Source organism: Tamandua tetradactyla, chromosome 12 (assembly GCF_023851605.1).
Source record: "Tamandua tetradactyla isolate mTamTet1 chromosome 12, mTamTet1.pri, whole genome shotgun sequence".
Taxonomy (NCBI): domain Eukaryota; kingdom Metazoa; phylum Chordata; class Mammalia; order Pilosa; family Myrmecophagidae; genus Tamandua; species Tamandua tetradactyla.
This window is the reverse complement of record NC_135338.1, coordinates 26,961,152-26,977,064: the sequence shown is the minus strand read 5'-3', so window position 1 is coordinate 26,977,064 and position 15,913 is coordinate 26,961,152. Positions and strand designations below refer to the sequence as shown.

Below are 15,913 nucleotides of genomic sequence, written 5' to 3'. Positions count from 1 at the left end.
TCACAACTGCTTAATGTCAGATATTTTCTGTGTAGATTCTATGATGATTTAGGGCTATATGTATATAAATATATATATATATATGTATATACACACACACACACACACACACACACACACACACATACACACATATACATACATACACATATATATAAATTTTCACCTTAGTCAGTTAAAATTGATATCTGAACTGTCAAAAAAAAAAGAATGAAGTCCTATGCATGCAACAACATGGATGGACCTTGAAGACATTGCATTATGAGAAAGAAGCCAGAGAGAGAAGGACAAATATTGTACGAACTGACTGATTTGAAACAGAAAAAGTAAATTTTTAGAATCAGAATCTAGAACATAGATTATCAGGGGATGGGGTGGGAATAGGGAATTGTGAAGTTAAGGTTGAAATGTACATGGTTCCTATTTGGGATGATGGAAACGTTTTGGTAATGGATGGTGGTAAAGACAGCACAAGATTGTGAATGCTATTAACAGCACTGAAATATATATCTGAACATGATTAAAAGGGAAAATGTTAGATTACATATATGGTAACCAAATAAAAATTTTAAAAACATCTATGAAACTATGATTCATTTAGTAAAAAGGCACCTGTGGCTGGCAGAACTGGTGTGAAACCAAGATACACACCTTCCCTGCTGCTCTGATAATCAAGAGTTTTGGCTGGACCTTTGAGTGCACACTGAGATAACGTGGAGCCCATCGAAAAGCACAGACTATGGCGCTGAAATGGATTAATAAGGAACCTAGTGATTTGGCCCATGACCCCCCAGCACAAGCCACAATTAAGGGACTTAATGACAACCCATATCAAGGCGGTGCATTCTTTTTGACAATTCACTTTCCTACAGACTACCCCTTCAAACCACCTAAGGTTGCATTTACACCAAGAATTTATCATCCCAATATTAACAGTAATAGCAACATTTGCCTTGATAGTCTAAGATCTCAGTGGTCTCCTGCTTTAACTATTTCTACAGTTCTTTTATACATTTGTTCACTGCTGTGTGATCCGAACCCAGATGACCCCTTAGTGCCAGAGATTGCATGGATCTATAAAACAGAAAGAGGTAAGTACAATAGAATATATTGGGAAACGACTCAGAAGTACACCATGTGATGCTATCTTAAAGTCAGAACAATCTGCATTGTAGCTGGAATAAACTTTAAATTACTGTTCCTTTTTTATTTTCTTACCCAGCTGCTCCCCTATCAGATCACATCTTTTCAAATTTTATTTTTTGTTTACCTCCCGCCCTTCATTCACATGCTCATCTGAGAAGACTTAAATTCAGTAACTGTTTTCAGAAACTTGTTGAGGTTACAAGAGAACAGTTGCCCAAGATGCAGAATTTTTTAAAACGTGGAGTGTGTATATTATGTGGCCAGTGTCTTCCCTCTAACATAGTTATGAGACTAAAACCATCGGAGGGGGAGGGAGATGAATGTTCACTTGTCACATCAAAGGAAGCAGCATTATTCAGTAGCAGCATCCATTCTTGTTTAAGCCTTCCACTGTTAGAAATTTGAGGTTACATGATATACTTTATGCGCATAACTGACGTAGTTGGAGAATTGGTATTGAATTTATAGCATCGGTGGAACAGAAAATGTGATGTATTTTATGCATGTCAATAAAGGAATGACCTGTTCTTGTTCTACAGAGAATGGAAATTGGAAGTCAAACACCCTTTGTATTCCTGGATAGGGTCTCAAACATTTTGCAATTTTCATTTAAATTGTTAGGAAGCTTGGAGCTATTCGTTAATCTGTCTTCCAATACACTGTTTAATAGAGCACTGAATAAATGATGCAAGTTGTCAACGGATGCGTGATCAACTAACAGCTCTGCTAATAATTGATTTTTCTTCAATAAAGGTGCATAAATCAAAAAAATCTATGGAACTACGCTATAGAAACAGTGAGTCCTAAGTTAAACCATGGACTTTAGTTAGTGGTATAATTGTAAAAATGTGCTATCCTCAAATGTTCCAGATCAACTGGACGGTGGTGGTGGTGGTGTGGTGTATGGAAATCCTGCTTTTTTTTTTAAATGTATGATTGTTTTGTAAACCCACAACTTCTGCAATAAAAATTAAATTAAATTAAAAAAATAAGCATAATGAGATGCCACTTCACAGCCACTAGGAGAGTCATCATAAAAAAGATGGACAATAACAAGTGTTGTTAAGGATATGGAAAAATTGGAACCCTCATACCATGCTGGTAGGAATAAAAAGTGGTGTAGCCTCTCTTGAACATAGTTTGGCAGTTCCTCACAGTTAAACTTATGGCTACCATAAGACTCAGCAATTCCACTCCTAGAGATTACCCAAGAAAAATGAAAATACATGCCCATGCAAAAACTTGTACATGAATCTTCATAGCAGCATTATTCATAACAGCTAAAAAGTGGAAACAATCCAAATGTCTATCAACTGATGAATGGATAAACAAAATGTGTAATACCCATGCAATGGAATATTTTTCAATCTAAAAAAAGCATTCACTGCTGCATGCTACAACAAGGATGAACCTTGAGAACATTATATGAAAGTGAAAGAAGCCAGACACAAAAGGCTACATACTGTACATATGATTCCATTTATATGAAGTGTCTGGAATAGGCAAATCCAAAGGGACTAAAAGTAGTTCAGTGGTTGCCAGGGTGGGTCTAGGGGAAGTGGGAATGAGAAATGACTGCTAATATATACGGGGTTTCTTTTTAGGGTGATGAAAATAGCCTGTCATTAGATAGTGGTGAAAGTTGCATAATTTTGTGAATATCCTCCAAATACCACTGAATTGAAAACTTTTTTAAGAGGGTGAATTTTATGGTATGTCAATTATGTCTCAATAAAGCTGTTACAAAAAAATGAAAAGGCATGTCTTATAAATCTTGCTGAAAAGAATTTGTATTTTATAGATTAGTTTTTTAAATCCTAAAGTAATTGACTGTTATGTGAATTGACCAATAAATATTCTAACCTTTAAAATATAAATGAAAAATATATATAAATGAATTTAGTTGAATTTGATATTTATCTTTGCCTGTATTAATGTCTCTTATTAACAAACAGCAGTTTATTTTTTAAGTTAAAATGTTTTTTAAAAGAAAAATTTCTGATATTAGCAGCCATATGTAGCTCTCAGTATGCTAAAATTTAGTAGATGTTTGAAAAGGACTTGAGTTTTAGTTAAAAAAAAAAAAGACCAAGTTTAATGTTTGAGAATTTACTTAGAATCCAGTCAGTTTTTAAAGATAGCTTGCTCCTTCTTTAGTAATATTGGGCCAAATAAAATAGAAGTCAAAGAGTAAATAAATGTCTTGGAATTTTATATTTGACCAGTATTCAGCCCATGGTGTAATTAAGAGTCCACACGTTATGTAAGTTCCATATCTGGGTTTTTCCACAATGAGTTTCCAAAACAGTGTTTCAAAGATTCCTGAGTATGAATGTTAATACACATAAATTTCTGCACCCAGGTAAGAAAAAATATGAATTTTTGATTCTTTTCCCTCTTTCATCACACATTCTGCACAGTGGAGAGATTACTCAGGAGTCCAAAGGCATTTGCTATTTTAAAGCTAAACACATGGGAATTTTCACCATTCATGCTTATATCAGAAAGGCCAAACTCATATCGTCATTGAAGTTGATTAAATATTTGTGTTATATGATTATGTACAATATTATTTGTCGGCAATAAATGACAATTAAACTCTTAATAAATACCATGGGGCTTAATTTTTCTGAAGTTGGTTATATTTGTATATGGGATATATTTACATTAAAAAAGTACTCATTGTTTATCTGCAATTCAAATTTTTTTTTTCATGGGCAAGCACCATGAATTGAACCCAGGTCTCTGGCATGGCAGGCAAGAACTCTGCCTGTTGAGCCACTGTGGCTCACAATTCAAATTTAACGGGGTGTCTGGTATTTTTATTTGCTGAATCTGGAAACCCTACCTATAATCCTATAATCTAACCAGCTTCAGAAAATCAAGTCCCATGGTATCCGTTTTAGATCGCTAATGCTGCTGGAATGCAATATACCAGAAATGGGTTGGCTTTTATAAAGGGGATTTATTGAGTTACAAGTTCACAGTTCTAAGGCCATAAAAATGTTCAAACTAAGTCATCCATAGAAAGATAACCTGACTTAAGACAGGCCGATATCTATCACATAGGAAGGCAAGTGGCTGGCATTTGTTGCTCCTTGTTTCCTATTCCATTGCTTCCAGCTTCCCATTCCAGGGACTTCCTCTTTAAGTGTCTGTGGGTCCTCACTTAACCTCTCCAGGGCAAAACTCTGGGTTCCAGCTTGCTTAGCATCTCATGGAAGGCACATGGTGCCTCCAAACATCTCCAAATGTTTGTATCTCTGTCGGCTTGAAGCAACTGTGCTTTCTCCAAAACATCTCCCCTTTTGAAGGACTCCAGTAACTAATCAAGACCCACCTTGAATGGGCAGAGTCACATCTCCATCTAATCAAAAGGTCACACCCACAATTGGATGCACCACATCTCCATGGAAGTAATCCATCCAGAAGAGCACAGCCATAGTTGATTGGGTCAATCTCCATGAAAACAATCTAATCAATGTTTCCACCCTAAATAATAACTCTGGCTCCACCAGATCCATCAGAATTGAAAGAAAATGACTTTTCTGGGGTACATAATAGTTTCAAAGTAGCACAGTATCTATTTGCTTTTATTAGGAATTGGGCTTCCTGTATTTTATCTGGCAACCTTAACTATAGGTACTAAAGAGAGATTTTATGCACTCTCCTTGCTAAAAACCTGTACAGACTAGTGGTGGGATATAAACAGAATGAGTGGTCTTACATATCTTCATAACTGGTCACTGAATGGTTAGAGAAGTTTCTAGCCAAGTTCTAGAAATGGCCTGACATGTGACCAAATTCTGGTCTATTTTTAGGATAAGGTAAATGGGACAGCTGTTCCAGGGATGGGAAAAAAAGAGGGTGTGTCATATATCACCATTGTGAAGTCCACTTCAGTCACATTACTGGGCCCATCTCTCCCACCCCAGGCAAATAAGGTAGGTAGAGATGGTATCCTATTATTTGGAATGAACCAGAGGGACCTCCCTGTTTTTTAATGTGGCTTGAACATGTGGAGAAAAGGAACAGTGAGATTGGAAACTGGCCTTGCAATCATCTCCACTGAAACAAAGCACAGATACCTCAAACTCAACACAACCAAAACTGTTCATTACCTTCCCCTTCAAATTCCTCCCCACTCCCTGGATTCACTCATGTATTCAACAAATATTTGAGTGGCCACTAAGTACCAGCATGTATCTCTTGTTAAATTCAGCAATATTTGTGATAATGTTGACTTTTAAATTAAACACCAACTCACATTCTTATTAGTATGATTAATATTACTGTTCTTGTAAAAAAAAATGAAGCATATAAGTAGATAGAGCGGTTTTGGAGATCACTTAAGAGCAGAAGAGACATGGTCTCTGCTCTTAGAGTGCTTGCAGCACAGAGGGGAGACTATCATATAATAAGAAATAAATAAATGATTATACATTATGATATTGCTAAGAAGGAAAGATGTTCAGGGCTATCAATCTTTAATCAAGTTGGTATATTACTACTGATATTTATGGAGCTATTATAACAGACAATATGAATTATTATAAAGCATCTGAAAATAAAACTTTTTAAAAAGAAAGCATTACTACGCCTTTTCCTATTTAGCGATACAATATTACTTAAAACTTGAATTTCTGGAATTTGGTGAATTCTTGTTAAATTCAGCAATATTTGTGATAATGTTGACTTTTAAATTAAACACCAACTCACATTCTTATTAGTATGATTAATATTACTGTTCTTGTAAAAAAAAATGAAACATATAAGTAGATAGAGCGGGTGTATTGGATTGCCCTTGTGACATCTCTGGTTCAGAGGATGTAATTCCTATTTAAAAAGGGCAAAACTGACACCTGCCTATTTTAGTAGCTTATAATTGTTTAATGACAGGATAGTTTCAAAGAAAAGCACAATACATTGAAAAGAGTATGCTTTACTATATCTGGTACAAATCCAAAGCACTTAACACCCAGTCTCTTCTGTGGTCAATAGAACGCGGAGGCTCCCTTTCTACTGAAGTGCTGCTACTTCTGGCCTCGAGTGCAACTGCTCGTAACAGCTGTACAATCTCAGAGCTGAATACTCAAGTCCTTTAAGAGAAACTCGTCGCACCCAATTAAATAAAATACATCGCTATTTTCGAATAATGCTTCTCGTGTCTTTCAAACGTAACTGGAATTAATGGATAGAAGTACTTTTTGCTTCTCAAGGGTTTTCTCAACTCTGTTTTGGTAATTTTCTCACTTTTAAAGAATTCCTTTCTTTCTCTTTCCCCCACCAGATTGAACTACTGAAAGGCTGTAGGAAAAGGAAATTAGAGAACTGATTCTTTTTTTTTTTTTGAACGATTATAATTTGTTAATAATTTCTTCAGGGGAGGGGAGCACTGACAAAACCTCCCAAACAACCGCTGCTCCCAAGTGTCCAGCTGTAACTTCTGGTTCCCTTCCTCTGCACAGGCGGGCGGCCCCAGGATGCGGCGAACCGAATGAGGAGGACCGGAGCCACTTTGCCACTTCAGGCCGCATTTTCCGGACCGAAAAAAAAAGAAGGGGGAGGGGGCGAGGAATGCAAGTGTCCTGGCGCCGGGCCTTGGGGAGGTTATAGACCCATAATGGACTACGCGGCTGCTGCTGGAGGAAGGCGAGCCCGCAGCCCCGCGGCCACTTTGATTGTTACGCGCGTTCAACTTCCCAGCTGCGGCACTCAGGGGGAGCAAGCGGGGTCTCCGCCCTGCGCGGGAGGGAACTGCGGCAGGGAAGGCGCAGCCGCCGCCCGCGTTCTTCAGGCCAGCCGCCCTCTTTCTTCGGGCCAGCAGCTCGCGGCGGGGGAGGGGCAGCGGCCGCCCGCGTCCTCCCGGCACCTCAGGCCGGCGGAAGGGCCGCGCATCACGGAAGCGCGGCCACAGCTGAGGATCAGCTGCTGGAGAAGGCGGAGAGGGAGAGGGCGGAGCCTAGGGGGGAAGGGGAGGGAGGGGACCATCAGGAAGCTGCGAACGCCACCGAGTGTCTGCACACCTCGCCCTATCTGCCATGGCTGGTTAAAGGACCATTCGGATCACAGCGCGGGGGGAGGGCTGGGTGGGGGAAAGCGGCGGCCGCGCGTGAGGCCGAGGGAGGGGCGGCGGTGCGAGCGGCGGCGACGGCGGTTCCAGCATGAAGAGGAGAGCTGGCCTGGGGGGCAGCATGAGGTCAGTGGTGGGCTTCTTGTCCCAGCGGGGCTTGCATGGGGACCCCCTGCTCACTCAGGACTTTCAGAGGAGACGCCTGCGGGGCTGCAGAAACCTCTACAAGAAGGACCTCCTCGGCCACTTCGGCTGTGTCAATGCCATTGAATTCTCCAACAATGGAGGCCAGTGGCTGGTCTCAGGTAAATCAACCCCCTTCCCCTCGCGGCCCCCTTCCAACCTCCCCTTTTCACTCCCCCCTCACCACCCCCCTTCTGCCCTCTCTCCTCACCCCTCCCTTTTCAACCCTTTTACTGCGGGAGGAAGGTTCGGTGCCAAATTAAAACCATTGCAGGGGGAGGGAACGAGGGAGGGGAAGGAGAGGATGTCTTCTGTAAAAAAGACCTAAAATGGTTGACAGGTCCTTAATTCGCTTTATCTCAAGTGCAAAGTGATCTCTCAAGATTACTGCCCTGTAAGTGTGGGTCGGGGAGGGGGGCGAGGTTACCGCTTGACAAAGTTTGTTGGGAAACTCTTCTTCCGCGTACTTTGATAGGTGCGGGGGGCATTTTGGGGATTTGGAGAGGGAGGAGGCCGAGGCGCGCCGGAGGCAAGGGGAAGCTCGAGCCCCAGTCGCCGGTGTCATGGAGAAGGAGCCTTGTGGCTGGGGGCCGGGCGGTGACAGGGCCGAACGCTTGAGGGGCCGAGAAGGGGCTGCGACTTTGGAGACTGGCTGGGTCCGGTGGGAGTCAGCGGAGGGGAGGCGACCGGCGGGCGGGTCGATGTTGGCCGCCCCCTCCGCGCTCTTGGTTGGGTGGGGGTGGGGAGGTGCAGCTCCATCTCCTTTCGAGCGGTGGTGGCTGCTTCCGCGTCTTGTTTTTATTATGGTTTTAGGAGTGGCGACGGCTCTGGTGGCCAAGAGGCACTGACCTGAACTTGAATGCACAACTTGCGAGGCAGGGGGTGCGTGGGCGACCCCCAAGTGACTTGTTGGCGGGAGCCCCGTGCCTGCACCTCTTTTTTTCGCGGCTGCGGTTGCAGGTGGTCTCGGCTCCTCCTCCCACTCTCCCCAACGCCCACCCCTCCCGCGGCCGGGCCTCGTCGCCCCTTGGCTTTCTCTCCAGCTCCGGGAAAGTGGCGAAATCGAGGCCGGGGCTCCGGCCGGGCGATGTAGGCCTCGCTCTCCCGGGGCTCCTAGCGACAGGCAAGCTGAATCGATAGCCTATTGCTCCCGGGGAGGCCGGGGCTGGCCGCCGCGACAGCTGCCGCGGGGGAGGTGCGCCTCCTGCCCGTGGGGGCGCCTGCGGCAGCCGCCCCCGCCCCCTCCTTCCTGGGTCCCGGCCCGGGGTGGGTGGGGATGGCAGAGCGCGGGGGGGTGGGGTGAGGTGGGGGGCGGCTCCCCGAAAACAGGCTAAGAGGAGTAAGGCGGAAGACTGGCGATCTGGAGTTCCCGCTCGTCTGCTGCTTTCCTCCATCCCTTTTCCTGTATTGAGAGCCCAGTGCTGGACGTGGCGCTTAGCTTTACCCGGATCGGTCCCCGAAGGGTTTTCTAATTTGCGTCAGCCGGCAACTCGCCAGAAACTTCTGGGATCGTAGCAAAGCATACGTCTTCTTCACCGAGTAACAGTCGGAAGCGACAGTCTTGTTTGGGGGTAGCAGAGATAAGACTTTCATCATTTCACGAGACGCCTTCTGGGTTTCTCCAGTCTCTAGAGATAGAACTGACGCTTCCTACTCCGGATCATGTTCTCTTTGACTAGGTAGATTTTGGCCCCACCTCATCCTCCATAGAGACCTGATTTAAAGGAAGAACCCAAACAGAAGTTTGCTTCCCACAAACCGCCGTATTAAATTTTTACCAAAAAAAATTCTGAGGGCAAAAATGGAGGATTTTTTTAAAGATGGAGCTCAGTTTCCCCCTTCTACTTCCTCCGTGTTCATATTTCCGTCTCTTCCCCAGACTGAGGTGTTCCAGCAGAGACTACCAAGCACAAGTAAACTTTACCTACTGGGTGAAGGCATTTGGGGGTACTCAATTATATACGACTGAACTAATCATATTAATTAACAGTACAGTCACACCTTACCAAGTTTAACAGACTTAAAAAGTAATGGCTTCACTAAGATATTCTAAGATATAATGCATATACCACACAGTTCAGCCGTTTAAAGTTAATGCATTCTTAAAAGCATTAAAAAGATGCCTCATTTCTCTGCCAGTTATAACTCCCCTTACCCTTGTGCATTACTTCCTGAGTCCTAAATGAACCCCATTTTCTCTTGTCTAAGGCGGTTTGTTATCTTTAGCTTAATTATTTTTTATTATTTTTCTTTCTCTCTATTATCGTTTTATTTATTTTTCTGTTGTCTTTTTATTTCTTTAGCTTAATTTTAACCTGTAGAAAAGGAAAGTCCTTTCCGTGGGCAGGGTCTGGCAAACCTTTCTTCTGTTTCTAGGCAATCATTTCTTCAGTTTTTTAGGCCCATCAGAGCTTCCTGGGTCCCAGGCTTTTTTGCCCTTTGCTCCTCCCCCCACTCTCCACCATACTCCCTCCAGATAATTTCTTCCTGTTTCCTTTTTATCTAGTTTCCTCTTGTTCTTAAAGTCCTTCCAACAGGTTTTTCCACCACCCTTTCTAGTTTGGGTCAGTTTTCTTATTCTTTCCCTGCACGTAGATTTTTTTATTAAAAGCCTTTTTAGTTGTTCACCTTCGGTTATGAGTACAACCTGTATTAATAGAAAGTTCCTGTGTTTGCTTCAGATGAGGATGCCCCCTTTGGGAGTCATAATATACCTTAACTTATTAAAGTTAATTAAATTTTGTGCTAGAAAGTCTCTCAATAAACTTCCCGAGTTAAAAACTATGTAAAGCATCATGTTTCTATTTTTTCTTATCTGTTGTATCCCTTATTAGCAAGTATCCCACTTGAGTGGAGGGGGACATGATATTTTGAGGGTAATACTATCTATTCTCAATGTTTCACAATAATGTAGTGGGATGCCAAACTATGGGATGGTAATGAGATTATTTTTATACGTTCCTTATGTGTGTATGATCTGTCTGGATTGGTTAAAACCCTCAAAATCCACTTTTGTATTTTAACCACTAGACCTTTTTCTGGGAAATAGTGAGGCCAACAGGTATCAAGAATAAACCAGAGAAACTCAGAAAGGAGAAGAGGTGCTGTGCTGGGAAGTGAGATTGTTGACAGCAACAAGGAGTCAAACTATTGTCTGACATTTTTAAATATTACAATATTGTAACCTAAAAAGTACTTAATTTCTTTGTAGTTGATTGGAAAGGACATCACTGTGATACCATGTAAGACAGTATAGTACAATGGTGACGTATTAATATATTGTCGTTCAGTTAATATATGACTTTAGTCAGGTAATCAAACCTGAGTCTGAGGAAACAGATGTTTGATTACCTGACTACAGCAGAAATACCAGTGCCTACCTGAAATGTTGTCCTTAGGACTACATTAGGCAAAGTATAGTTTAGGTGCTGAACAGAGAGCCAGGCCTCTCAGAGAAAATGCTGAGTTTGTTTTCTTTCCCCATTGTACTTATTATATGTGGTGTCATTAATAGCTTGAGACTTGTGCTTATAATGTTGGCAATGGACCTGTGCAAATGGGGCAGACAGGACAATTTTGTGACCTGATGTGGAATGAGGAGGCACAGTGTAGTGTAGAAAGAGCCTGGGTTTTGATATATGAGTTGGAGGCTTTACCAGGCACAAATTGTATGAATTTACTCAAGTCCCTTCATTCCTCATCTGTGAAATGTGGATAACAAAACTGCTCTTGCTACCTAACAGGATTGTTGTGAATTATTGAGACATTATATGTGAATCTCCTGAATAAATTGCATGGTTTGAGCCAGTGTTACTTTTTATAAAAAGTATTTTATGCTTGATGATTGCTTTCTTTTCTCAGACTATGGGTTGGTTCTTTGGGGAGTAGGGGAAAAATGCTGTATGTTGAAGTGTTACTTAGAGAGAGTCTAATAAAAGCAAGGAAGTTTTAGTACTACACATTTTTAGGGAAGTCAGGATTTATTTTTTTCTATGCTTTAAATTTTATTGAGAATTTATTTCATGAGGTAAAAGATGGATATCATAAAATTTGCCATTTTGATCACTTTCAAGTATATAATTCATTGACATTAATTACATTAGCAGTGTTGTGCAACCATCACCACTCTTTCCAAAAGTTTTCATCACCCTATATAGAAATTCACCCATTAAGCAATAACTCCCTAATTCCCCCTGCCCTCCCCCAGCCCTTGGTAACCTCTAAGCTACATTCTGTCTTTATCAATTTGCCTATTCTAGATAGTTCATAAAAATGGAATCATACAATAGTTTTTCTTTTGTGTCTGGCTTAGTTCAATTTCATAATGTTTTTAAGGTTCAAGCATGTTATAGCATGTATCAGAACTTCATTCTTTTTTTATGGCTGAAAAATATTCTGTTGTATGTAGAAACCATATTTTGTTTATCCATTTATCTGTTGAAGGACATGTGGGTTGTTTTCACCTTTGGATTTATCTTTAGTTGCATCTAATTCTTTCCTCATAAGCTTTTTTCCCCCTAGAATTGGGGACCTTTATATATTTGCTTAAAAGTCTATTTCTCTTCTTTGGGAAGAAGATGAATGTGGGAAGACCAGTCAGAATAGAGCTTTGTGTGTGTCTGACTTGGAGTGTAACTCTCCCTTCTTGCGTCTTGTAAAGGGTTTGTGCAAACAATCTTAGCACTAGATAGAAATAAAGATTCAGCTGTTTGGGGTTAAGAGCTTTTGTTATGTTATCTTGTCTGGATTGACATTTAAGACATTAAAACCTACAGAACTAGCAGATTAATAGCCCATAAGTATGAAGTTTTGAGTAACAGTGAGAGATTATGATCTCTTTCCCAGTGCTTAGTTAAATGTAAGAAAACCCCTTCACAAGTTTTTCAAATAGAATCAACACCTATGCTATTATAGGAATGAGGGTGAAGTGTTAAGTGGAAGTTTTGAATAGGGAGAGGCATTTAATCACTTGGTCATTATTTATGAATGGGGATACCTAGCTCCTTATTCTATTTCACATGGGTTTGTAAATTTATTAATAATGATGAGAATCCACTACAGTTATTTTTTTATTTTTTATTTTTTATTTTTTGCATGGGCATGCTCCAGGAATCGAACCCGGGTCTCAGGCATAGCAGGCGAGAAATCTGCCACTGAGCCACCATTGCACTGTCCCACTTCAGTTGTTTTGTCTATAGAAGTTAAGAGCATGAACCCCAGAGTCAGACTGCCTGGGGGTGAATATCAACTAACCACTTGCTGGCTGGGTTATCTTGGGGAAGTTACTTATCCTCTTTGTGCCTACTTTCCATCCATATAATAATACCTCACAGGGTTGTGGTCAGGATTGAATAAAAACACTTGTGAAGTTCTTAGCACAGGGCCTCATCCATCCTGTTGCTCTGGTCACTGCTGCAGCAGCACGTGTTAGTGTTTACTTGAACCTGACAAAAAACTTTAGGAGACTGGCATCATATCATTTCTAAATCTAATATTTATTGCACATGGTACAGTACGAAGTAAGAAATTGAGAAAGATCTCAATGAAGTGAGCTGTTAAAAATGCTTTGTCAATAAACTTAACCCCAGTATTATCTGTCATAAAAAAGTATTTTAAGCATTAAGTAATAGTGATGATGATAACTATGTTTGGACCAGTTAATTAATGTTCATTTCCTGTTATTTAGTCACTAGTTATATCACCTTTTATGGAATCAGTTTTTCTTTTAATGCCATTTAATTATAAAACGTATACATATCTTTTTTTTTTTAACTTTGCCTCCACACAGAGTATTCAGAATGTTTTTGTTCCCATGGTATTAGCTTCTTTTACCCATAACCCTGAACTACACTGTGATGTATCCACATCTATGGAATCAGTTTTTGTAAATAAATTCACCTTACGAGCATGTTATCTACAAATAAGATATTTGCTTTAGCCAGTTAAAAACTTAATTTTTCCTTTGTTTTTGTTAGAACTTCTCATGTGTTTAATTAGAATGAATTTCTTGATCCAGCAGTCAATTTATCAGATGAAATATGGCCAGTGGGGGGCAGATTTTTGACTGTGAAAAGCTTTTATAGTAGACACGTTTTTGACAAGGTGTTTGGCGAATTGATGATTTGAATTTCTTCCAGACTTTCTATTTACTGATGGTATATTGCTCTGTTTACTGATGATACAGTCCATTTATTAATTCAACAAATAGTTTTTGAGTGCATCCAGTTTATAAGAAAGGAGCTATGAAAAGAACAGACATGACGATGACATATCAGTTATGTTCTTAAGAAGCTTGGGTTTTAGGAGCTTTTAGATCTCATTTGTGCTATGCACGACCCTTTTTTTTTTTTAATTAGAGAAGCTGTAGGTTTACAGAGTATATGACTCTAATTTTCTTCCTTTGCCTTACGATACTTGAGTAGATATTTAATTTTTCTCTGGTTTGCTACATTATATAACGTAGCAAAAATGTTTTTGATTTTGAGCTTTGGTGGGAAAGAAAGTAAGCCCAAGAGATGGCCTTGTAGGACTTTGCTATGTCATAGGGTGAAATAATATGGATATTTATAGATACCTATTATTTGTCCCACTTGTTCTTCAGTTACCTAATTGATACCTGTCAAAAATTGGCAAATTTAGAATTATGCCTGAGCTTGTCACTTCTACTTAAACAAACCCAGTGAGGTTTGTTTGTGATTACCAGTCTCATTAGACATTGTGTTATCTCATCCAAAAGTTGTCTTTGTGTTCACTATTTTTCGAAAGATCATCACTGACATGATTTATGCTAGTACTTTTTTGATTGCTGAGAGTCCCTAAAGAGAACAATAGCCCTCATTTATGTACACTGGCTACCACACTGAAAAGGGGCCTCAGCCCAGGAACAAGAGTTTGCTCATTCACTGATTATTTATGGATTTGTTTGTAAAGTACAGTTGGAATCATCTAGACCAGGGAAACTTTATTGGCCCGTAAAATTTGAGGCATAAATGCTGTTCTCTGAATTCTAAGTAATTTGTGCTTTTATTTTCTCTTTCATTGAAGGTGGCTAAAGGAGCATGTTTATAAGAGTCATTTTATATTGTATTGCTAACAAACCCAGCGCATGATTTTGATCTTTTTTTTTTTTGATGGCTTCAAGAAAGAGGAAAATAATTGCTTTTCTTATTTTTTCACGTGAATTTAGATATTCAGGGTGGAATTAAAACCTTTTAAAGTTAAAGGAACCAGAGCAGGCCACGGTGGCTCAGCAGGTAAGAGTGCTTGCCTGCCATGCCCGAGGACCCGGGTTCGATTCCCGGTGCCTGCCCATGTATCAAAAAAAAAAAAAAAAAAAAGTTAAAGGAACCAAAGATACTAATTCAAATAAAGATTACTTAGGGTAAGAGGTCTATTCTGTTTTCAATTTTTGGTGCTCCACATAATTAAAAAATTATTGTTTCTTATAATTAAAGAACTGAATATTAATCTGTTAGGATTAAACCTTAAATTATTGTGAGACTAGAAATCCCATTTCTTTTTCTACTCAATTTTCTGTTAAAAATTTTTATTTTAAGTTATAAGGGTTAGATTACTATTTGCCAAAGCAAAGATGCGTAAGCTGATTTTAAGTGATCTTTAGGTAACATTTAATTTTAATAGTTAACATGTTTGTTTTGGTAAGCATTAGAAAAATTAAGTAGCATGTATAAAATGTGATTTTTAATGAATTTATTGCTTTTGGTGAGGCTCAATTTTTAAAGTTAATATAAAGAAAAATGATAAAGATACTTGGATATGGCAAAAATCAAAAAGTGATCAATATTGACTGAATCTTGGGAAACATTATATAGGTAATCCTTTTGGATCTTCTCTCTTCCTTCTGGAATCAGAGAGATGGAAGGCTATAGAGCCTTTGTAGAAAAGGGGAGCGATTGAGAGAGGTGACTTGTTCATCACTGCATGGTCAGTCTTTGGCAGTCAGGATTCTAAGGCACAGATGTTCTTTCTATTACCCCAAGTTTCTCTTTAGTGTTTCTTTCTTTCTTCTTGTAGAGCAGGGCACCTTTTCTGGATCTGTTCTAAAGAACTGAAACCTGAATGATAGCAATTTTTTAACATATATGCAACTCTAGTGGCACTTCTTAGATGATAAATCGTATCTTTGTGTTTTGTTATAGTTAACTTGCTCTTAAAAAGTATCTTATGTGAATTTATTTGTTAAAGTATTTATTGAGTGCCTACTATGTATGCCTCTTTCATCTTGATAATAACTATAATCATTATTATTTAACATTTATTTAGAATGTAGTGTGCCAGGCCCTCTGCTAAGCTCTCTTGTATCTGATCTTATTTGCCACTTGGAAAATAGCCAGTGTTCCTATAGTCTAGAAAGGCAAGGGGATTTGAAAGTTTTGTGTTAAATGCTAGAGAATCAAGAAAGGATTTCTTTTTTTTTTTTTTTTTAACTTTTTAATTGTATAATATAACATATATTAAAACAAAGAAAGAAAAAAGCAATAGTTTTCAAAG

General features: G+C 39.7%; 1 protein-coding gene and 1 pseudogene across 5 annotated transcripts in view; both read left to right on the top strand.

Annotated features, from left to right (window-relative positions):
* Nucleotides 1–739: 739 nt before the first annotated feature.
* LOC143651279 (ubiquitin-conjugating enzyme E2 D3 pseudogene) lies at nucleotides 740–1,141 on the top strand (annotated as a pseudogene).
* Nucleotides 1,142–6,845: 5,704 nt separating this feature from the next.
* DCAF5 (DDB1 and CUL4 associated factor 5) overlaps nucleotides 6,846–15,913 on the top strand; it is a 121,516-nt gene continuing 112,448 nt past the window's right edge. The window contains exon 1 of one of the 5 annotated variants that reach the window (XM_077122827.1): nucleotides 6,846–7,524. In XM_077122827.1, coding sequence (XP_076978942.1) covers nucleotides 7,311–7,524 — 214 coding nt within the window. In that variant the 5' untranslated portion in view covers nucleotides 6,846–7,310. Of the gene's footprint in view, nucleotides 7,525–7,605; nucleotides 7,797–15,913 lie in introns of those variants that run through there. The other 4 variants (XM_077122828.1, XM_077122826.1, XM_077122831.1 and 1 more) reach the window with 4 other exon arrangements.